The following is a 24,502-nucleotide window of genomic DNA, read 5'->3' on the forward strand; positions in this document are numbered from 1 at the left end:
TTTACGACTCGGCCAACTTATAATCGTTCTAAAGCAGTAAATAGATATTAGACGAGACTAAAAGTGCAAGAGTGTATGACTTAATAAGATACTTTTTACACAAAAGGAGTACACCATCTGAGTTAGTTTTGTTATTTATGAGTATTTATAAGTACCGACATCCACTCCACACCCTTTGTTACCAGAAAAAAAAACGACCATCAGACAGGGATAGTCGGGTGGCACATTTTACCGATGTTTTTCATCAATAACAAAATCTGCTATTCGGTAAATTGGTACTATTGTGTAGTGAGTTTTAAAGTCATGCCGACAACTGTTCAAGCGGAGATAAGAAGGAGGTATATGAGAATTGGATAAATAAGAGTGACTTTGCAGTTCGCAATTTTGCATACGCTACGCTTCGCCTTGCTACTACAATTTAATTGCTCGACAAAAAGTATCACTTTTCTGCCGTCTAAAAAAATCTACCACTCAAAAATTTGACAGTTTTCACGACCGAACTGTACTATTCTCGCTCCTTTTGCCCTTTTGCCGACGAGTTTCCAAACTAACAAAGTGGCGGGTTTTCGTCCTCTTCGGCCGTTTGATTTTCGCAAAATCAATTTTTAAATATCGCCGTACGTCGGTCGTCGCGGAGACAAAACCATAACCATTATGTCGAGAGAGTCATAAAGATCTATCACCGTTCCAAAAAAGGGTCTGATTTTTTGTACACATAACAAGTACGGTAGCGGCTTTTTTTTTCGGCACTTATTTAAATCGGTCCGAGCAACGAAGGAAACATTGGCGGAAATTGATTTATTAATTGAGTTCGGTTTATTTTTAATACAGGATCTCTTTGACCATCAAGGTGTGTTTTGGGTTTGTATGCGTAACTTACACTTGAACATCTGGAAGCATTTTTCGAAACTTCTCTTTACAAGCGCGAATTCTTTGTTTATCACAGATCATCATTTGATGGACAAACAGATAGGTACCGATATCACTCCACACCCCTCTTCACCCGAAAAAACCGATCATCAGACCATCGCCGACTTCATCTTATACCAAGCCTGTTCAATTTTGATTTCTCCCCTTTGCAAAAAGTTCCCTCAAGGTCATCGCCGTACATACGCCAGCGACCCCAACGACGAAAAAACGTATCAAATTCTGGTGATAATTCTTTCATTTTGGTGACATTTCCGTCACTTTGAAAGTTGCAGTGATGATAGGTTAGGTATGTCGGGTAAATTCATCAAAAATTACGGCATCTGGAATGCAAGGAAAGCGATTTCTCCGAACTTCCATAAAGAAAACAGATCATTCTCTTCGCGGAAACGGCTACTAATCAGAAATATAAAATTAAAAATCAAAAAATGCCAGAACGGTGTTTCAAGAAATCGTCGAGAGTGGCGCTAGCTTACGCACTCCTTACGTACTCATGGCCTACTTCGCGGGAACAGATCTCGGAAGCTATTGAACAGGCTTGGTATAAGATGGAGTCGGCGATGATCAGACAAGCGGGTGGTGAATTTTACCGAATCTGCTAATTTACCGGTTTAATGCTTTTGTGTAGTGAGCACTTCAATTACGCCATAAAATAAAAAAATTGGTTCCTGCTGTAACTGCAACTTGACAGCGGAGCTTCAAGTGTTGCCCGAGTATTATGATCAGTATTTTTTACCTCTTTTCTTGGGATCTGAAGTGCATGTAAACAAACTGGACCGCCCCTTCCGGGTGACGAAGACTTTATTACTTAAAGCATAATCAACGTGTAATGAATTTTATTTTTCTAAATTTTAATCCATTCCCGACCTCCTACAACAAAGTCGTACTTTATTATCTCTCGAAACCGTGGCGTATCATTTTTAATTCATTTGTGGCATTTTGGGATATTTCTCCAAACAGTTACCGATAGAAATTTTATTACAAGCGGGTGATTTTGACACGGGGGAAGTTACAAAAAACATACCTACAAATAAATCTTAACTTTATTCCGTTCTGATAATATAAATAAAATATTCTTCATTGTATAATAATGAATGAACGGATAATCAACTCGAAGAGAATAATACATTTTTCAACTATCTACTCCGTTTTTCAAAAAATAAATTTTTTCAAACGTCAAAAATTTTGTTTATCCCACTTGTCACGGTAAAAGTTTAATTTTTGTGCTTATGCAGATAAAGCACGTTATATGATCAGGCTCCATCGTAACAATAGAAATGTGTCAAATGCACTGAGTCTGCTTGAATATATTTTTTTTAAGTAAAATAGACAAATTTTATTTTTAATCGTTCGAAAGCAGTAGATATTAGAGGCTAAAAATGCAAATGTGTGTGGCTTAATTCGGTACTCACTACACAAAAGGAGTAATCTATCACAGTACTTGATTTGTTATTTATGACATACGTACCGACATCACTCCACACCCTTCTTCACCAAAACAAAACGACCATCAGACAGCGATACTTAGGTGGTAAATTTTGCAGATGTCTGTCATCAAAAACAAAATTTAAGAATCTGTTAATTCACTACTTCTTAGTCCTTTTGTATCACTACTTCTGTGAATACTCCAATTAGGCCGTACAATCATTAATTGGTGCCTGCAATTGTAAAACTTGACAGCGAAGCTTCAAATGTTGCCCGTTTGTGACCAGCATTTTTTACTTCTGATCTTGGGATCTGAAGTGGTTGTAAACAAATGATTGGACCGCTCCATCCGGGTGACAAAGACTTTATTACTTTATTACTTAAGTATTACTTAATCGAAAAACGGAACGTGTAAACAATATCGTTTTTCTAAATTTTAATCTATTCCCGACCTACAACAACAAAGTTGGACGTGCTAAATAAAAACGTTTAAGTCTTTTGAGTTCTTATTTCTGGAATTAACTGCAATAATTGTGGCAACCAAAATTAAAAAAGCCGGTTTAGATAATAATTTAATTGAATGTAAGTTAATATGGCAACTAATTTGAGAATTGCTAACATTTGATTGACAGAAAAACGGTTACATTAAATAACTTTAACATAATATTAAGTATTTAATCGAAATAAACCCTCTATGATTAATGCATTTTCCGGTTCAATTTCTTACAGCGAAGCCCGTTGGTTTTTAAATTATTATTACTTGGTACATTTTATTATTTATTTTTAATATTATTATTTCAAATTATTTCAAAAATCGAAAGACATAATCAACGGAGTCATATTTCTTTGCTAATTGTTAAATGAGAGTTAACTACAATCGTAGTAAATGCAGCCTGTATAATTTACCCATTTTCCTGTTCATTTTTTTATAGCGAAGCCCGTTGGTTTTTAATTTATTTATTTTTAGTACTTCTAAGTATTTATTTATTTTTAATCTAAAGTTAAAAAAAAGACAAACGCAACTATTTATATCAATGAGAGTTTCAAAAATTAAAGAACATAAACAACGAAGTTATATTGGTTTGTTAAATGTTAAATGAGAGTTAATTAGATGCTCTCGGTAATCTATGAATCTCGATTTTTTTGTGGATCTAGCTTTTCTGTGGTCATCTTTGTTTCATAGTATATTATGCATTAATTTCAAATCAAATTCCAAAGCTAGGAAAAGCGAGGTTTACAAAAAAAACGAAATTTACCGATTTTGAAAGGCGACCTAGGTCCTAATTTTGGTAAAAAATGATTGTTTTGGTACGTAACTATGGAATTCCATGAAATGAATTGTCACAAACTCACAAAAATTATCAAGAGCAGTCTTTTGGCATTGTTGGTACTGTTTGATTTTTTGTAGCAAAGCCCGTTGGTTTTTAATTTATTTTCTTTAATACTTTAATCTATAATTAAAAAAAATGTCAAGAACAATTATTATTTTTATCTATCAAAGTTTCAAATATTGAAGGACATAAACAAGTTTGCTAAATGTAAAATGCGAATTAACTAGGTGGCCCTCCAAAATCGGTAAATCTCGCTTTTTCGTGGATCTAGCTTTTCCGTGACTATCTTTGTTTCATAGTATAACAAATAAGTAATCACAGGCCACGGAAAAGCGAGGTCCACGAAAAAAGCGAGATTTCCCGATTTCCGAGGGCCACCTAGTGTGGTCAAGTAAATGTTGTAAAGTTATTTGAGTTTATATATTTTTTTTGTTATGATCGCGTCTGCAGGGTGAAGTGTGGCGGCTACTGCTTGACACTTCATCTCAATGATGGCGTTCTTGTCAATTAAACCATGAGAACTGGCGGTTAAAACGCATTTGTCTTCATAGACGAATAATCCACATATTTCTACGCACAAATTATATATTTTTTTCAAATTGCTTTATACAAGTGTGTTCATAAATGTTTCTAGCATCAAGGGTGGCTATGAAATGTCAAATAAATTTGCCACTCGTTACTAATATGGGTTTAGATTTTTCAACTGACATTTGTAGTTAACCTCAATCATTGAACAAAGTTAGTTTTGAAAACAAACTGTTCAAGTTGTGGTTTGAAGCCTGAAAATCTAATTTTGACACAAAACCGTAACTGAAAAGTCATAGACGTAAAGTGACATTTGAAATAATTGTGAACATAGTTATATTCACTATGAAAGCAAAGCGGCAAAATAGCGCATGACAGAAATTCTAAAGCCTCCCTTGATGCTAGAAACATTTATAAACACCTTGTAGCAAATACTTTATTGTCTTGCCCATACTTCGTATTTTTGTTTCCAGTGAAATGTAAATATAATATATTTTTAATTTTCTTAACAGGGGAAGTGGTTTTTCGCATTTTACAAATTTCACCAAAATGGGATGCTGTTAACTAAAAACTAACAAATAATTCGTCCTTATATACTAAAAGCGTGTCGGAGCCGTCCCTTTTGGCGCTGGTAGAAGGGAGTAGAGGGGGGAGGAGGGGATGGGGCGGTTGTCTGAGTTCATTATTACAATTTTGTTCCTAAATATTTCTAGACTTTCATAAATGTCAAGAAATTTATGTAAATAATTGCAAATTTCGGTCGTAATGTCGCAAAACTACTTATTGGCAGGTTAATTTTTGTTGTCGGACCTTTTAGTTGGTTTGCTAATTCTTTGGTCATCAAATTAAACTGTGATTCACAATCGAGCAGGGCTCGACACTCCATTAACTCGTTATCAGCTTTGGCGATTTGGACTATTGCAGTGGCAACTAAAATTGTATTATTGGAATTATTGCGTGATGATAATTAAATATTGTTGACAACGCTATTAAATTCATGTAACAATGTCTAACACTCATTTTTCGGATTTTGTTTGTCAAAACATGCTCATTAGTTAAACAAATATACTGACTGTATTTTCCCTGGGCTTCAGATTTATGGATTTTTTTAAAACTTAAACAAAAAGCAAACGTGCAACATTTAAGTATAATGGATTAATCAAAGAATTTTTTTTATTAATAACGGGTGTTGCCACCATTAGCCCTAAGAACCGCTTCCATACGGTTAGGCATAGATCTAATGAAAATAACTTTTTCTGGAGGAATATGGTTCCACTCCTCGCAACTTTCAGATCATGAAGTGGCTGCGTCGCAGGATTTCTGCCTCGAATCCTATTTTTTAAATGATCCCATATGTGTTCTATCGGGTTCAAATCGGGGCTCCGTGCTGGCCACTTCATAACTGGGATTTCAACAGTATCAAGGTATTGTGTAACGACTGCTGCAGTATGTGATGTTGCATTGTCGTGCATATACAGGAAATTTTCCCCGACAAATCCAGCATAAGGTATCACATGTTCTTGCAGAATCTCCTCGATGTAACTTTGGACTGTTAAACCTCTTCTGCGTTCACCAATTCGAGGACCAGTCACAAAAACAAGTTCTGTTTTTCCTTCACTCGAAATACCGCCCCAGATCATACATGAACCGCCACCATAACTGATCTGTTCGTTTATGCAGCATTGTGCAAATCGCTCTGTACACTGTACACTCTGTACACTGTACACGGTCTTCTGTACACTTTTACTCGTCCATCATTTCCGTGTAGACAGATTTTGGTTTTATCTGTGAACATAACTTTACACCATTGCTCAAAAGGCCAGTCCAAATGATCTCTAGCAAATTGCAATCGAGATTGTCGGTGAGCTGCAGTTAATTTTGGACCAGTTGCAGGTTTGTGAGGTGTCAGGTTCCTTTCCTTCAATCTTCGCCTCACAGTGACGTTGTGGCAATAAATCGATCATCTCTTTGAGATGTAGCACGAGGTCTTCCTGTTTTTGGCCTAGTTGTAAAGGCACCAGTTGCCAAGTACCTCTGGTGAAGTCTTTGAATAGTTGCACGACTCAAATTAAAGCGGCGAGACACATCTCGCTGACTGAGTCCTGTTTCAAGCAAAGCAACTGCCTGTGCTGTTTGTACAGCCGAAGTATACATTTTTTTTAACTCTAATTGTTTTTTGCTTGTTTGATATGTCAAACACGTCAAATAGAAGTTACCAGCAAATGGTTTGCTAAGCATTCTTAGCCTAGGAAAAGCATTAAATTAGATCTGTAACAGTGAGAAAATATGAACATTTTTACTTTAAAAGTTGTTAATGTGGTTATTTATAAATTTAACTTTGGACTTTTTTGTAATCTTAAATTGAAAACAATAAGTTTTGCAATGATGCCCTTTTTGTTCAAAACTGACATATAGGATTGGAACATTTTCCAGTTGAAGTGAAATTTTCAAGGTGGCCTGATACATTTGCACGCAAGTGTATATTGTCGGTACTCCGGCAGCAAGGGTTTGTAAATACATTCAGTTCTCGCTGTGGTGAAAAACCTCATCATCTGAAGGGTCACCACGAAGTCACGACCAGTTTCAGTTTTCCTTTGGAAGCGATTCCCGATCTCTTCTTCCAAGTCTTCCCTGTATTCGGGCGGGTAAAAGAATGCTTGGAACTCTCTCGTCCCATGTGCGGAGTCTGTCTTTGTTGTTACGGTGCCAGAGAATTGCTTGGTTTCGCAACAGCATGAAATGAGTTTTCCCGGTTTCGGAATCATGATAGTGTTTGCTAATTTCCACGCGGTTGGAAAGTAAAGATTTGTTAAGCAATTGTTAAAAATAGCGGTTACTGCAAGAAAGCCTGAGTCTGGTAAATTTGTCAAAATGATAAGTTTAATCTGATCGGGGCCCGGAGCTTTGGTAGTTTTTAAATTAAAAATGATTGATTTTACTTCGTGAACTGTAACTGGGTCGGTTAAGTGCTCATCGTTGTGGGGATATGGGAGAGGTTCGATTAGTGGAATATCGCGTATGGTTTTAATGTTGGCAGAGACTTTTTCGAAAAAGGGTTGATTGAAATGTGGGTCGTCGGGGACTTGATGAATTTGTTCAAGAAGATTGGCAACGCACTCGGCTTTGTCTTGGGGAGAGTGGTAAACGTTGGGGCCTTCGATTAGATTTTGATTGGGTTTAGAAAGTTGACCAGAAATTGCTTTGAATTTTGACCAAAATGCTTTACCGTCTCGGTAATCTAAGGATTCGCAGGTTTTGATCCAAGTTTCCTCTTTGAATTGATTGATGTCGCGTCGGATTTTGGCACTGAGTTTGTTGATGAGGGTTTTGAGAAAGGGGTCACGAGTACTGACAAAGTCGCGGTAGATTTTAAGTTTTTCCTTAATTAGTCTTAGAATACGCGCAGGTAGAGGGGTTTTGTCCTTTGGGATGGATTTAATCTTAATGGCTTTAAGTTTAGCTGAAGTTAATGACTCTACTTACTGGTCGATTTCTACCTGAGAATTGACTGCGGTAATGAGTGGAAGGGTATTATTGAATTCTTCTCGGAAAAGTTCCCAATTCGCGTTTTTGTAATTGAAGACTTTTGTAATTTCCGGAGCCGGCTGAGGGCCATTAGATAAGAATTTAGCAATTAGTGGAAAAAGATCTGAAGTTGCGGTGGTTAATGGTTTTGGTCAATGCGGGTTTTGGTGCGGAGGACGGTTTTTGACGCAGACTCGACGAGTTCTGCGACTTTGGAGCGTTGATGGGGGAAGAGGTCCTACAACATTTTGGTGACGAAAGTGATCGTCTGTCGCACAGAAATGCACTGAGGTTCAGGGTCTGCAAACTCGGGTGGGGGCAACAAGATGAGAGTTGGAGCAACGGGAGTGTCGCAGGTGACGACTGCGTCTTTAATTTTGGGACATTTTTTGGACCATGCAGGATGGTCTCCTTTGCAGAGAAGACAGGTAATTGTGTCAGAAGGACACTTGTTAGAAGGATGGCTTTCGGGGCATTTGGGGCAGGCCAACTTGTTGTGGCAGGAAGAGGCGGCGTGCCCAAGTTTGAAGCACTTGGTGCACTGGAGAGGAGCGGGTTTTTGAGGGGCTTTGGATGGCTTACAATGGTAGCGCTTGCCAAAAAGAATGATTCCTTCCTTGAGGAGGAAGTCGACGGCGGAGGTCGTTAAAAACCGGAGGAGATTGCAGAAGTTGCCCGTTTGTCTGGAACGGATGCGCCAGACATTCGAGCATTGCAGGTCGAGACCGCGAATGGCATTTAGGACTCGTCCTGGACGTCTTTGACTACAGTTGACATTTGTGGCGCCTTAGGGGCATTTGGGGGAACGGGTTGAGCGGAAGCTTTATGGTGCACTTGCACGATCGAAATGATCGGGCAGGCGGAGGAAGTGCACAGGCGAGATTGGAAATTTGAGGGGAGAGCTTTAGTGGTAACTAGAAGAGCGGTGCGGTTCCAGTTAACCACAAGTTTGGAGATGTCCTTGAGAAGCAAGGACGTTGTCAAGAAGCCGTAGAGGGATTTTTGCGTGGAAAAGGCTTGGGGAAGATTTCGGATTGTGTACCGGAAGGGATACACATTTTGACCGATTTGTTGGATTTTAAGGATGAGAAAGAGAATGCTCTCTCACGTGGAGGAGAGCGAGGTGGAGATTGAGTTTTGCTTGAAACGGACTTACCCGTAGACGTTTTGGATTGCTCTGACGAGCTCGCACCACTGGCACTCACACATGAACTTGCACTTTTCACGGCGCGATGGCGAAGGTTGTGAGTACTCATCAACGGAGCGCGATGTTGAGTACTCAGAGAACACTTCAAGAATGTGTGTGACTGCTCCGCTGTTCGTCGCGGGTTTATATAGCCGCCGGGCAGCCGATGACGTCACAGCGGTGGGTGGGACGGCGTCAGGTGTTCTCGCGCGATTTCGGAAAACTTCGAGAAGCTTCGTTACAGTTTGTCGCTTTATTCTAGTAAGTTATTGATATACAATTTTTTTAAATGTTGAACCATGATATGCTCATAATAATTTAGAATTATTTTTTTTTAAATATTACCTTTTATCATAAATACCAATGCATGATCGGCAAATGCTGGTCTCCTGTTTCCATTTCCAAAATCGACAATTCCCTGCATAGAATCTATTTTGCAAATAGAATGCATTAAAATCCATACAAGTATCTATACAGGGTGTCCCAAAAGTGACGCACCACCTTAAAAGGGGGTAATTGGGTGGTCCTCCAAAGTACCAAAAAAATGTTAAAAAAAATTCCAGACTCTCTGTTTTCGCAGGAGGAGTAAAAGAAAATTAGGAAAATGGCAACATTGCAGAAGTGTACCCCCCTATAATTTAAATTTCCAGTAGTCAAAGCCATAGTAACGTTGCTGTTGCATTGTTGGCGTTAGTCAGGTCGGCTCATGAACGAGTATTGTAACTATGGTTTCACATGAACGATGTCACACTGATGAGATTGTTAATTCAAAAATTTTCTTAACAGTTTTTAGGCATTTCTTACAAGATTTTTCCGATTTTTTTTGCACCAGGCCTTTGCGCAAAATGTTCTTTGGGTAACAAATTTATTTGAACGTAAAATTATTGCACAGAAATCGTTAATTTTCGCATCAAACTTTGCCTCTTCAACCCATCGTATCTCGAAAAATTGAAGACATGGATTTTTTTTAACATTTTTCCGGTGATCTATGGCATTGTCCGATGATACAGTTTTACGGTGGTGCGTCACTTTCGGGACACCCTGTATATTAAATTTGCCAGGGAGATAAAGAGTTGGTAATGAGTACCGCTTCAGTTTGTGATTATCCAAACAAAATCTATGAAAGTGACGAGCAAAAACTCGATAATTGCTCAGCAGATCCTCGTCGCGATTTTGCAATTTTGTTTTTTTTTTTATGCGATCGAGCCAAATTTTACGTATGTCCACATTTGTGGCAAAACCGAATCTACAATACATATAATTTTAATGCAATGAAATAATTACTAACATGTTTATTATTGTTATTGGTTCAGATTCGGCCATTTTGTGGCCGACCAAGAATATTCATATGAATAAATAAATTATATTGCTAATATAATATGAAGATACAACAAATAACTTGTACATAACTTGGAAGATTTTTGTTGTCACATCCAGAACACAACATGGTCTCAGTTGTTGTCCTAAGATCATTTTTGTAATTATAAAAATAGTTCAATTTTACCCACAAAACACGATTTGTAAGTTACTATAATAACTGAATGAATTACAAATCCATAACATTCAAATGTAAACACAAAAAAGTCAAAGAAAGAATTCAAAAAGTAAAAAACACTGCCAGCAATAAATTGCGCAATATTCAGTAAAGCACGCTTTACTTTTTCTGCTGACTATAATAAATTTTTGTTCGTGTCGACATGGACCTTCCATAAGAAAGCATTGAATGGCTTGGAGTATCAATTTTATTGTAAAAGTGATTTTAATAAATTTAATTTTTATTAATAATCTCGTTTCCTTTTTTTATATAAATCTAGTGTTTTTAACTATAATTATAATTATAAAAATACTAATTTTTCCAAGGTCACAGACAAAAAATATTGCTTTTAGGCCGTTTAAATTTTCTTTAATTGTTATTAAATCCTAGTTTGGGGTTTAATAATCAATCTAACAAAACGGAAGGTTAGCCCGCTAATAAAATCCCGGCAAAAATTAAACTCGAAGTGAAATAAATATGAAAAATTTCACAAATATTTGTGGCTTTGACAACGAAATGTATAAATTATTTTGTGTATCATTTTCTTCGTATTTTTTCCATAAAAAATTATAATCAATTTTGTTTAAAAATTTATTTAAAATAGAAGAAATAGAACGTTATACTTTTCTAAAACAAAATTGTAGTTAATTGTTTTCACATTATCTTCTGACGATCCCTGATGGAAGGAGTATACAATGAGCCCAATCATTTATGAATAAATATTTTATTTAAAATAACAAAAAAATAAAAACAAACAAAAAAAAATTCTATAAAACAAAAAACTAAAAAAAAAACTATTACAATTATATACAAATTAATTGTTGTAAATATACAACGTGCCACCACCATTAATGGTGACATAGAAAATAGAAAAGACATGTAAATAAATCAAAATTACACTTAACATAATAGTTTACGAAAATGTTTGTTCAATTAGGTACTCTATACAGGGTCCGGCAACACTTGTGTCCACCCCCAAAATCGTCTTTAATTTTAAAGATAGAATTTTGAAAATTTGCATACGCTTACAGTTGACAAAGCTCTAGAAGCTGACGCAAAAATTTGTTTTTTATCACTAATAGTTTTGGCGTCGCGGCGCCTTAAAAATGTAATTTTTAGTTAATTGTGAGGGTTTGTGATATCAACCTCTAATTTATTTTTTTTTCATTATAAATGTGTTAAAAATATCTCAGCTGTTATTTTAGATTCAATGCAAATTGTCTTCAAAATTTGAGAAAAAAATGCTGTTTTATCAAGTTAGTTTCCAATTTCATTACGTCAAAATTGGGAACTACGTTTACACCCATCTGTCAACATCTTGTGTCACAAATGACATCTATCCTTTGGTTCTCTTTAGATTGTAACAAAAGTCTTAATTGGTGAAATTGTCTCTTTGTCGAAGTTAATTAACGATTTCTGGTGTCCATAAAGTACAACATGCCCGTGATAATCAAAATTAACCTTTATAAGAGTGAATGAAGTGACTTGTGAAATTTTGGTGTAAACGTAGTTTCCCGCTGCGCCGTCAGAATTTTGAAAACAACTTGATAAAACAGCGTTTTTTTCGCAAATTTTATACACAATTTGCATTAGATTCAAAATAAAAACTCAGATATTTGTATCACAGTTATGTTGAAAAAAAAATGAATTCGCGAATATTTCCGCAAAAACTCAAAAATCGCTAAAAATTATACTTCTTAGGTGTCGCGACGCCAACCAAACCGTGAAAAAAAACAAATTTTTGCGTAAGCTTCTAGAGCTTTGTCAACTATGAGCGTATGCAAATTTTCAAAATTGTAACTTTAAAATTAAAGACGATTTTGGGGGTGGACACAAGTGTTGCCGGACCCTGTATATCTTCCCTTTTAAATTATATGTACCGGGTGTTCCAGCGATTGCTGAACATAGGGAAATAACATGGGAAAATTAATTTTATTTTTTTCCTGCTCTCTCGAACTCCCAAATGAAATTCGGTCAATGGTGAATTATTCTTTGAATGATTCTCAATCAGACCGTAATTTTTTATTTCGATACTTTTGCAGCATTATTAAAAAAAACAAATTAAACACTGTTAATTTTAAACTTCCCGCTGAAATGTCGGTATAATTGAAATTTGATATTTGTCGTTGTGACAGCAGATCACCGTGAGTCCAAACTAACCTCACTTTTTAAAGATTTGAAGATTTCTTTTGGAGGACTAACCCTAGATGAAGAAGCTAATAGTCCAACTGAGGTGCTACATCAGTTTTACTGCAGTTTTGCACTACAAAATAGGTAGCATTCATGCTACAACTGAAATGCATCTCATTTGTCAAGATGCTCTGTTAACGGATTATTTGCTTCACAAAGAGTCCAGAGCATTTTAGAAACGACAAAAAATATATGGCAAGGAATGTCGAATAGAAGAACACAGCTAAGCATTGGTGTTTTTGTTTTTATTAAAAGTTCAAAGGTTCAAAGTTCTCGCAACATTTTGTTAAATTTTAACCACATTTTTGCACAGACTGAAGTTACCTATGTCGGAAACCAACAATTTGGGCTTAGAACAAGAATTTTGAAACGTTAGACATCGTTGTTAGTCCTCCAAAAGAAATCTCCAAATCTTTAAAAAGTGAGGTTAGTTTGGACTCACGGTGATCTGCTGTCACAATGACAAATATCAAATTTCAATTGTACCGACATTTCGGCGGAAAGTTTGAAATTAACCATTTTCAATTTGTTTTTTTTAATAATGTGGTAAAAGCATCGAATTAAAAAAATTACGGTTTGATTGAGAATCATTCAAAGAATAATCCACAAGCACATGTATAAAAAAACAAAGTAGTACAATTAACTACTAATATGGCCCCTTGAGAACACAGCTACTTTTTAAGGAAAACACCCCAATTTTCAAGGGTTAACAGAAAAGCAGAAAAATCGTGAAAAGACTACCGTTTTCAAGGTATATTTTAAAATTAACACTTTTTAAAGAATTTGACCGGTTTTTCAAGGTACCTTTGATAAAAGTAAAAATTTTAAGAAATATATCCTGTTTTATCAAACGTGAATACGGTTTCGGCCAAGAAAAGTTACCATTTAAAAAACACTAAAAATTCGTCTTTTGTAATGTTTTTCTGTTGTGCTACTTCAGAACAAAAATGAATACGGTTTTGGCCAAGCAAATTCGAACAAGCCCTCATGAGAAATCTGAATTCACCGTCCTGTGAAATTTTATAAGGATGACGACTTTAAAAGAAAATTGATGTAAAAACTGTATTTGTTATAGTTGCTTCATTACCTACCTGCTAACTTCTTCAATTCCCCTAATAAAAAATGTTTTTTTTTATTTTTAAATGCGACTTATGAGTTAAAGGTGAAATTACTTACGTTTTTAGACATTTTATCATTGGTTTTCAAGTACTTAATAGACAAATAACAACAACATTAATTCATACATTTATTTATTTGATATTCCTTTGTAATATGTATCACATTTCTATACTTAGGTACTTTTCAAAGTTCTTTTTCGGGACTCGGTGTCCACTCTGCAGAACTGTAAAAAGAAAATTAAAAGTGAATTGGTTGCTTTAACATACATACATTCTGCTCCAAAAGTCATCTTTTAATGCTCGTGTTTCAAATAATAAATCCATCTCAACAAGTCCATAAAGAATCAAAAAAATTTTTGACCCTCTATCAATTTCCTGGTTTCTTAATATAACGTGAGTGTGTCCATATATAGTCACTTCATTATTTAGTACGAAAATAGTAGCTTGTCGCCTGCCAACAGGGCCTTCAATTGTTACGTTAAAATTCATTTTCCGTTTCTTCATTAACAGTAACTGAAATAACCTCAGTTCATTTAGAAGGCTGGTTTTTACACCGAAACGTTTTTCTTCCATTTTTTGCTATCTGTAATTGATAAACAGCCGATATACTGAAAAAATTAGGTAGAAAAAAAATAGATCTCTAGATCGCTATATTTATAATAACGTGAGTGCAAAAAAAATACTATTTAAAATATAACGCACCGATTGCAGTAAAACGTGTCCTCATATAACCATGGAAATTTGACAAATATTTTTTTGTTTAGCAGTTTCTTATATTGAATCAGGTATAGAAACTACATAGAACGTTTTGTGCATAGAACGCTTCACAACTAACACAACTGCCATTTTACATTCGCGCTTGCGCATTAAGCATTATTAGCCGCATATGTGAGATGGATAATCCAATCCCAGAGTAGATCCAATTAACACAATGAAATACAATTTGTGTATAAAATATCTCTAATAATAATTATTATTATCACAATGTTATGTGATGAAACAAAACCATAAATAAATCACTCAATAGAACAAGTTAGTCCAGAGGCGATGTTAAATCCCATTTATTTTTTTAAGTATTCCATTTACATGTTCTCAATTAATTTATTATTAATTAACAACAAAAAGAATTGAATTTTGTGTTTATCCTAAGACGAGAACTGTCTTCTTCGGATGTCGAAATTGGAATGTGAATGCTTATACTAAAACTAACTATCTACAGTAATGGCTATTTACAACAGGGCCGACGCCAGGGTCGGGGCAGGTAAAACCCTAAAATCCTAAAAATATGTTGGTACACCCAACATAGCTCGGGCGCCTTGAAAACCCTAGTTTTTAATATAATTCATGAGCAATGAACATACTTATACATATAATACAACATAAGATAATGAAAGCTATTTATTTGGCAAATATAATTGATGAGATAAAGAATGTTATGAATAATATAGACCAAGAACTAGATTACATAGATTTTTGAGCTTTTAATTGACTTAACATACGAGATAAACATAAAGGTGAGAAAGTGTTAGACTAAAAGCGACTTATGGCGCACTGTCACACGTATGTGGATGACGCACTCGCGAAATTGATTTTTGTACACACGGCACTTTTAACTGTCTATGGGAAGAAGGCACACCTTCGTAATGGGCCTCTTAAGTGTTCCTGATGAGGTCCTAATGGTCACCACCCTCACCTGGTTGTCTTTCCCAGGGTGTAACTGGAGAATACGTCCTAATTTCCACATCAGCGGAGGGCAGTTGTCTTCTTTAATGATGACCATGTCATCCACCTTTGGCACGATTGACTTCTTAACACACCATTTGTTTCGTTGTTGGAGATTGTTAAGATACTCCATGGACCAACGCTTCCAAAACTGCTGTTGCAGTTGCGTCACTCGCTGCCATCTTGAGAGACGATTGGTCTTTATAACGATGATGCTTGGCTCTGGATATGCGGTAAGTGGGGCTCCAATAATAAAATGGCCGGGAGTTAGGGGATTAAGGTCATTTGGATCAGATGATAGAGGTGATAGGGGACGCGAGTTGAGACATGCTTCAATTTGCGTTAGAAGCGTATACATTTGTTCTGGAGTCAACAAGGCATTGCCCACAACACGTTTTAGATGAAGCTTTGCGGATTTAACAGCAGACTCCCAGAGACCTCCCATGTGTGGAGCACCAGGAGGAATAAATTTAAACTTTATTGAGTTATTGGCTAAATTGTCAATGACTTGTTCATTAAAGGCTTGCAACTCTCGACCAGCACCGACAAAGGTGGTAGCATTGTCTGAGAATATTTGAGGTGGTTTACCTCGCCGCGAGATAAACCTTTTTAATGCATTTAAAAAAGATTCAGTTGAGCAGTCCAAAATCAACTCTAAGTGCTCAGCTTTTGTCACCATGCATATGAACACTCCGATGTAAGATTTTGAGATTTTTGGCTTGCCTCTACCTCGATTTTCATTAATTAGTATCGGACCTGCGTAATCAACGCCTGTGTGGAGAAACGCACGAGCTGGTTCAATTCTGCATTTTATTAAATCTCCCATGATCTGATTTAGCGTATGTGGATGAGCGCGGAAGCAGCGTACGCATTTATGAAGTATGTTTCTAACGGTGCTTCTTCCCGAAATTATCCAAAACATCTGTCGCAATGCTGCGAGAGTGGCCTGGGGGCCGGCGTGTAAATGATCTAAATGTACCTTTTTTACTATCAATAATGTGAAGTGGTGATTTTTTGGAAGAATGGCTGGATGTTTTTGTGATTTACTAATTAATGTGCTGTTTTGGATTCTGCCACCTACTCTTAATATCCCTTGATCGTCTAAAAATGGATTTAAACATAGAAGTTTGCTTTTGCGATGAATGGGTTTTCCCTTTTGCAGACGATCTATTTCTGCCGCAAATTCCGTTAATTGCACAATTTTTGTGATAGTTGTTAACGCGCCTTCTAATTCGAAAACAGACAATTTACCAGATAACTTGCTCGTTGGATGTGAGGTGTTGGCAATAAAACGCAGAATCCATGCCATTGTGCGGATGAGGTCAGTGTAGTTCGAATATTTTGTTATGATGTCACAAGTTTACTGATTTGTGGTGACTAGTGTGACTGATGATTTTTTGATTTCAGGAATTTCATTTCCCAAATTGCTTGACATAATTGGCCACTGATCGCTATGCTCTTGCAGCCATGATGGCCCGTGCCACCAAAGGCTTGAATTAACTATTTGATTGGGCATCATGCCCCTTGAAATTATATCAGATGGATTATCTTTAGACGGTACGTGGCGCCATTCATCATTTTTAGTAACTGATTGAATTTCGGCCACTCTGTTGGCAACGAAAGTTTTTAAGGAGCTGGGGACGGTTGCAATCCAGGGCAATACAATCATAGAATCTGACCAGAAGTACCGCTTGCTAAAATTTAAATCTGGGTTTTTTGATAACGATTGGATTATTGTTTGTGCTAATCGTGCACCCAATAATGCCCCGCAGAGTTCTAAGCGTGGTAAAGATATTGTTTTGAGTGGCGCTACACGAGACTTGGCGCATAGCAGATTTACTTTTGTTGACCCTTCTGTACATATTGTTCGCAGGTAGGCGGCACGCCCGTACCCCTTTTCTGAACTGTCGCAAAATACGTGTAGCTCTGTTAATTTGTTTGGTACCGTAATGTGTCTGGGAATTTGCATAGCATTAATAAACTGTAATTGTTGAAGTAAAGTAGTCCAGGTAGAATGTATTGACATTGGGACGCTTTCATCCCAATCGCACTTTAAAACCCATAATGACTGGATTAAGAATTTTGCCAGGGCTATAACTGGTCCCAATAAACCCAAGGGGTCGTAGATTTGAGCTGTTGCCGACACAATTGACCGCTTTGTAACCCTCTTTTGAAAAACCGGCAATTTTATTTCATATTACAGGGAATCCCTGTTTGTGTCCCACAGTAAACCGAGGGTTTTGGATTTTCCGCTCTTAATGTCTACTTCAATAGGATGGTCATCGCGGTTTATGGTGTTTTTGGGTAAAATTTTAGTGGTATTGGCAGCCCATTTAGCTAGTCCGAAACATCCTTTAGACAGCACGTCTTGTATTTCCTGTCGTAAATTTATTGTGCTCTCAATTGTGTTGGCACCCGTTAACACGTCATCGACGAAAAAATCTTCGCAAATTGATTTACATGCTCTTGGGTGATTTTTGTTTTCAGTTTCTGCTAATTCGCGTAAGCACCTGATAGCTAAGTAAGGAGCACATGATGTCCCGTATGTAACTGTATTGAGTGTAAATACTTGTAGTGATTGAGTTTGATCATCCCGCCAAATGATTCGTTGGTATTTGCGATCATCTGGATCGACCATGATCTGGCGGTACATTTTGGTAATGTCCGCTGAAAAGGCGTACTTGTATGTCCTAAATCTTAAGACAATGTCAAATAATTCGTTTTGAATTTTAGGCCCGGTTAACAGAATCTCATTTAGGCAAATACCATTTTTCGATCTCGCGGACGCGTCAAAAACTACCCGTATTTTATTTGTTTCTCCGTCATCCTTGAATACTGCGTGATGCGGAAGAAAGAATTGCGGCGCTGATAATAAATTTAGATCTGCTAAAAACCCTGCTAATGTCATGTGGTGCGACTCTTTGTACTCGGACAGGAAATTTGAATATAGAATCTTAAGCTCCTTGTTTTGGAGAAACCGTTTCTCCAAGGAATACAATCTTTTAATCGCCACTTTTAAACAATTACCGACCGTGGATGTATTTGATTTGAATTTGAAGGTTGACCTTGAAGGATTACAGGCTTCTAGTTCCCAAAATTTTTGAAGTTCGCTATTTAATTTGGCATTTGAAATGTTTAGAAGATTACAACTGCTGGATGATTGATCGGTATGACTGATCTTGGAAGGGAAATGCTTCCTCCAACAATCCAACCTAACTGGGTTTTTTGGAAGATTGGCGATTCTTTTGATGTTTGAATTTGACCGACGCATAAAAGTTTCCAAAATTGTTCGGCATCAAGTAGTATGTCTACGGGCTGCGACACATTGAAATTTTCGTCAGTTAATCTTATGTTGGGCGGTATTTGAATCAGAGACTTTGCAATGGCCGTTGTTGGAAGATTGCCTGTGATTTTAGGCAAAACAAGACATTCCAACTTTGCTGCAAAATTCGTATGACGCGATTTGAAATGGATGTCTACCTTGTGGGTGATGACCGATTGACTCATGCCCATGATTGGTATTTTGATTGGTTTTAAGTGAAGTTTCAATTTCGTACCAGTTTCGTATGTAATGAGGTTTGACTGTGAAACCGCGTCTAATAGGACTTTGCAATTTTGAAAATCACCCGTTGAATCGGCGACTGCCACGACAGCCGTTGAGAGCAAAACATGTGTTGTTTGCGAGATTGAACAAAAGTTGGCCGATGTTGATGCAATTGGTTGAAGCACTTCGTCTTTATGCAAAAGTGTATTATGCAGTTTATTACAAAGAGAGCAATGGTGACCCTTGCATTGAACAGCAACGTGTGATGGCTTAAGACAATTTGTACACAATTTTAATCTGTTGATTTCGGCTTCACGAACATCTACTGCGAGCTTTAGAAATTCGCGACAATAAAAAATAGGATGTAGACCCTTGCACAAAAAACATGTAGGATTTTGTCTTTGCTTGTTAACCGACACAAGTGACGAGACCGGTTGTGTGTTTTTGTGATATTGAAAAGGCTGCTTTTGATCAGACTTCTGATTGTATTTAAGGTTGGAGCTTGCAGTTGACGCATGATTGAATTTATTTGTCGTTTTGTTAATCTCTAGGGCCTCTAAAAGATGACACCTTTGAGTTAAGTGATTTTTTTCAAAACTCTTAAACTTTATCAATGATTATAATATGTTAATAAGATATGTTTTGGATAGTATTGCTTTCCTACTAATTTACCGCACTTGCATAATATTTTTTTACCTCTATATGGTTTATTCCAACATATGTTACACAAAGTTGAATAACCACCTTTGCTTTTTGTATTTGGATAAAAATTGTCCAAATCTTTTTCAGTATTGCAGTTTTTACAAACTTTTTTATCCATTTATTAGGAAGATAATATTTCATAATAAATGACTCATAATACCAAAAGGGAACAGTCAGCTAAACAAAAGTTAAACATAATAATTAAAAAAGATTACACATTAACAGAGTCTAGTATTCCGTCAGTGAAGAATTTAAATAATATCCGATCAAGACAATTAGCATTAAATTTTTTAGCACAAAAAGGAGACCCTACTTCTAAAAATATTAGTTTAAAAGAGTTTGCTAAACAGAATAAAATTGGTGAAAATGCAATTAGGAATCAAATAAAATTTCTCACTGGTGAAACATTAATTAAACATAACAAAATATCAAACAATATAGAACAATATAACAAAAAACAGAAACAAATTAAATCTAAACACAAATCAAACACATCCCAATCAGATTACAAAGCGTCCCTGAAAGCTGGCAGTACAAAAGAAGCTGAAGAAGAATTTTAATAAGACTATGAATTCCTTGACTCTGTCAACGTCTTTGACTAGTGCTTCGCATGCTCATGAATCTTAGGAGAATTCCCTATCTAATAAATAATGGCACTAGTTGATGTTGCAGACAAAAATCAGGTAAAAATTATTCAAAATAGAATAAAAAAAGACTGCATTGAGTTTAATAATTTATCTGTTGGCAATAAAGTTAAAGCATTTAATCAACTGTATATGGAAAACAGAATTTTAAAAGAATTAGGAAATGCTGCAGTTGAAACAATAGAAAAGATGGATGAAGAAATCGAGCATAAAGATAACAAAATTAATGTATTGGAACAAGAATTAAAAGATGTAAATAGTTATGATGAAGAAAAAATAAATGCATTACTGAATAAACATCCTGTTATTAGGTATAACAATAAAGAGCAAAAAGACGTTTAGCAAACACTCTTTCTCTAGTTAATAAATGAATACAGCGAATTTATTAATCAAGGCAAACTTAAAGATTGTTGAATTAAAAAAAGAATAGAAAAAAATTATATTTATTTCTATTTGTATTATTTCAATAATTCTTATAATAATGTTAGTTGCATTTCTGCTTCGTATATACCCTCTTTAATTTTTCCACCATTAAGATCAGAAACTAAATAAATCCAAACATTATACACCCGTTTTTCTACAACTGTAAATATTTCTTCTGTCCAATTTGTTTTTAATTTGTTACGATATACGTCAACCATATTAGATAATCTAATTCTATAGCCAACTTCAAATTTTGGTTTTTTATTTGTTAATGTAATCATTATACGGTTTCTAACAATTTTCTTTCATTTCTTTTATTTACATCTTTTGGTTTCATTTTAATAGTAGTATGATAAGAATTGTTATAGGATTTTATAATTTTTGGAAGTGGTGAAATCCAATCAAAACTGTCATATAATATTGGCTTGAATTTATTTCCTAAAGAACGGTTGAACCTCTTAACAAAGAAAGCTTTATTTTTTGTTCCTGTACTGTAAAGATTGATATTGTATTTATTTAAAACGATCCTCATATCTTTATTATAAAACTCTTTTCCTTTATCAGCATGTACATTTTTTGGTGGATTATGTTTATCTTTAATCGCTTGTTGTATGATTTTTACAAATGCATTAGCTACTTCTAATCCTGATTTAGTTTTTAAAGGTTCTACCCATACAAATTTAGAAAAGGTGTCTTCAGCAACTAGAATATAGATAAATCCCTTGTTAATCTTTTTAAATTTATTAAAATCATTCGTCTTAGGCTTTGCCTCTTTTGGTTCTTAAATTATAACTTGGATCTTCTGATTTACCTTTTGGTCTATAGAAAACATAAATATCTATCTGCCAAGTATCATCAATACCTTTGTGCTGGAATGCTCGTGTTTCATAGTTTTTCCTAGCAGGTTTGAATAATTCAATAATTAAAATATCTTCAGGTGATTTTGAAAAATTATTTTTCACTGATTGACAATTTCTGCAAGTTGATATTCTTCTCCAGCGTTTATATTTTACAATAAATTCCCTTCGGTCATGAGCGCTTCGCACGAATTCTGGTTCTCCAGTGGATTTAGTTTTCGTTTTGCATATTTTACAATAATCCATTTATTTGATTCTAATTCATGAACGTCCCTGAAAGGGACCACGGCTCCGCAGGCCGATTCTTTTATATGTACTTTTCTTTTTATCGCATGCAAGACATACTGATGAGTAATAATTCTTACCCATTTTATCTTCTTTAACAATTATATTTTTATTACCTGTGTTTGTTTTACATTTAACACAATAAGTATTCATTTATAATTATGAAAATTATAAAGAGTTTAAAAATGTTTCCAAAGTTCTTTCCGAGGTTCTTTCATTTCTTCATAAGGTAATTTTGTTAATAATATAATAGCAATTTTTCGTAAAATTTCAACTTCTTCATATTCTGTCAGGGTAAGTTCAATTTCTTCACCATTTACTATACAACAGACAGTAGAGATACCATTTTCATTTAAATTGATTACTATATTGTTTTTCATTTATATATATTTTATTTTGTAAATAATTCAGGCGAAGCCCTCATGAGCGAAGCGATTGTGCGTAGGTCAAAGGCGTTATACAGAAAACTTGACTAACATACAAAAGAAAATTGGAATACTTAATAGATATGGTTTATTATGGTTATAACCACCGACCTTTTCATCCGTGTTTACTTTTTCTTTTTTTATCATAAAAGATAGATCAGATTCTTTAACAATAAAGGGTTTAGAAACATCTATTGTTCCTTTATTATTACTGATATTCAAATCTTTCAAATTAGCCGTTGAGTAGAATTTTACAACTTCCACATCCATTGGCAATCTAATAAATCCTTCACCATCAAAATAAATGAAAAGCGAAGTAATAGCCTTTTGTCCTTCATGTTCTTTAATAAAACGAATTTTTCCTACAAACTGTAAAAAAGAATAATGTCCATAATTGGTTAAGGTATCATCTAATTGCCCTTTATTAACAACATCATACTTATTAATTGCATTAGCAGTTTTAACTAATCTTCTATTACCAATATTAATATATCCTCCTGTAGCGGTTAGATTCAATGAATCTTTTGTAATCATATTACTGAGTTCAGGTTTAACAATTTTTAAAATACTTTGAGAGTCATCTTTTTTTATCATATTATCCATCTCTGGTTTAACAATTTTTAAAATACTTTGAGAGTCATCTTTTTTAATTAAGTTATTATGGACTTCGTCCACTTGTAACCGAAACGAGTCAAGTCGCAGACCTAAATATTGTAAAATGACAGCATCACTTTGATTTTCAGGTTGCTTTACATTAACTAATTTGTGTCCTGAAATATCATAATCACCATTTTCTGTTAGATTAAATCCTATACCAGGTGGCCCTCTTGTTGATTTACCTCCTTTTTTTCTATTTTTTCTAAGAACGTATTCAGGCGAAGCCTTCATGATCGGAGCGTATTCAGAGGTCATTTATGGGCGTAAAATTCTTCCTATATTTCATTTCAGGAGATTTAAAATCAACAGTTAAGCAATCAAAACTTTTGATGTTATTTTCATAATATTCCCTAAGTTTCTCATCCAATCCCTTTTCTCTAAATATTAAACTTATATCATTACCATCACAGGAAGGAAATATTGAAATATAATTACATTGTAAACGAATTGATTTTGGTACTCTATACCAATCCTGCGTTATATAAATCATTGAAGCATTCATTTTTCTTCCGCGTATAGCTTAATCTATCAGTTTCTTTTGATCTTTTTCCGTTACGAAATCATCAACAACAATCAAATTTTGTTTATCTCTATCTATCGTGTGATTCATTAAATTTCCATTCTAGGTAGGCCGTGTATTTTGGACGTGCGTTGACTTCTTGTTTGATAACTAGCAAATCTCACAAATATTAAGTCGAAACTACTGTAATGGTGTTAGTTACGACATGAATTTTTTTCTCAAAGCCAATTGCGAATGGAAATTTAATGAATCACATAATAGTTCGCCTACATCGACAATGTCTTCTATATCTGATGAAAAGTACGATTGTCCACGAATTTTTTCATCATCAAATACATTTTATAATAATTGATAATACGGTTCTTCTAAATCTTTTGCATACAAATAAAAAGTATCAAAAAATAAATATTTTAAAAGATTGACAACAGTATTTGTTTTACCAGAACCACTTCGTCCTATAATTATTAATATAAAAGGCCATTTTGGCGCTAATTCATTAATGTTATAATATTCTTTTTCGTCTGCTTTAATAATATGAATAGGCAAAGAATCCATTTATTTATTTAACACAAATAATGCAAACCGTGGACACTTATCGCTAAACCGCGTTAGCGCAAAAGTTAAAGCGTCGTGTTCTGAACATGTGCACACGCTTTCGCAGCGTGTTCGAATCCCGATTAAATAAGACACCGATGCGAAATTCTCGCAAAGCGCTTATGACCGAAGGGAATTACAGCGAAACGTTTTTTTAAAATAAAAATTTCAAAACTAATCAATAAATTCAAAACGTATCCAAAAATTCAAAAAAAATTTGAAGGGCCTTATGATTAGTAGCAGACATGTTTCTATAAATAGTTGATGCAAATAATTTAAGATGGCGCTGGTGTTTACTAACTTACATAGAAAAAATAAAGGTTATAGAACGCCAACTTCCCGTAATTTTTTCGATCCCGTTCAACTCC

General features: G+C 35.1%; 3 protein-coding genes across 3 annotated transcripts; all 3 read right to left on the reverse strand.

Moving 5' to 3' along the window:
• Positions 1-15,286: 15,286 nt before the first annotated feature.
• LOC148166798 (uncharacterized) lies at positions 15,287-16,792 on the reverse strand. Its single transcript, XM_088048443.1, has 2 exons — positions 15,376-16,792; positions 15,287-15,312 (listed from the first exon to the last, which is right to left on the reverse strand). The coding sequence occupies exons 1-2, from the start codon at positions 16,790-16,792 to the stop codon at positions 15,287-15,289; spliced, it is 1,443 nt and encodes a 480-aa protein (XP_087904569.1).
• Positions 16,793-17,519: 727 nt separating this feature from the next.
• LOC148166799 (uncharacterized) lies at positions 17,520-19,847 on the reverse strand. Its single transcript, XM_088048444.1, has 4 exons — positions 19,692-19,847; positions 18,701-19,626; positions 17,685-18,635; positions 17,520-17,616 (listed from the first exon to the last, which is right to left on the reverse strand). Exons 1-4 carry the CDS (start codon positions 19,845-19,847, stop codon positions 17,520-17,522), a joined length of 2,130 nt encoding a protein of 709 aa, XP_087904570.1.
• A 2,546-nt stretch (positions 19,848-22,393) lies between these two features.
• Positions 22,394-23,251, reverse strand: LOC148166800 (uncharacterized). Its single transcript, XM_088048445.1, has one exon. It carries the CDS (start codon positions 23,249-23,251, stop codon positions 22,394-22,396), a length of 858 nt encoding a protein of 285 aa, XP_087904571.1.
• Positions 23,252-24,502: the final 1,251 nt, after the last annotated feature.

The sequence above is a fragment of the Gnatocerus cornutus genome, unplaced genomic scaffold (assembly GCF_029298725.1).
Source record: "Gnatocerus cornutus isolate USDA-ARS CGAHR unplaced genomic scaffold, icGnaCorn1.1 Chromosome13, whole genome shotgun sequence".
Classification (NCBI taxonomy): Eukaryota; Metazoa; Arthropoda; class Insecta; order Coleoptera; family Tenebrionidae; genus Gnatocerus; species Gnatocerus cornutus.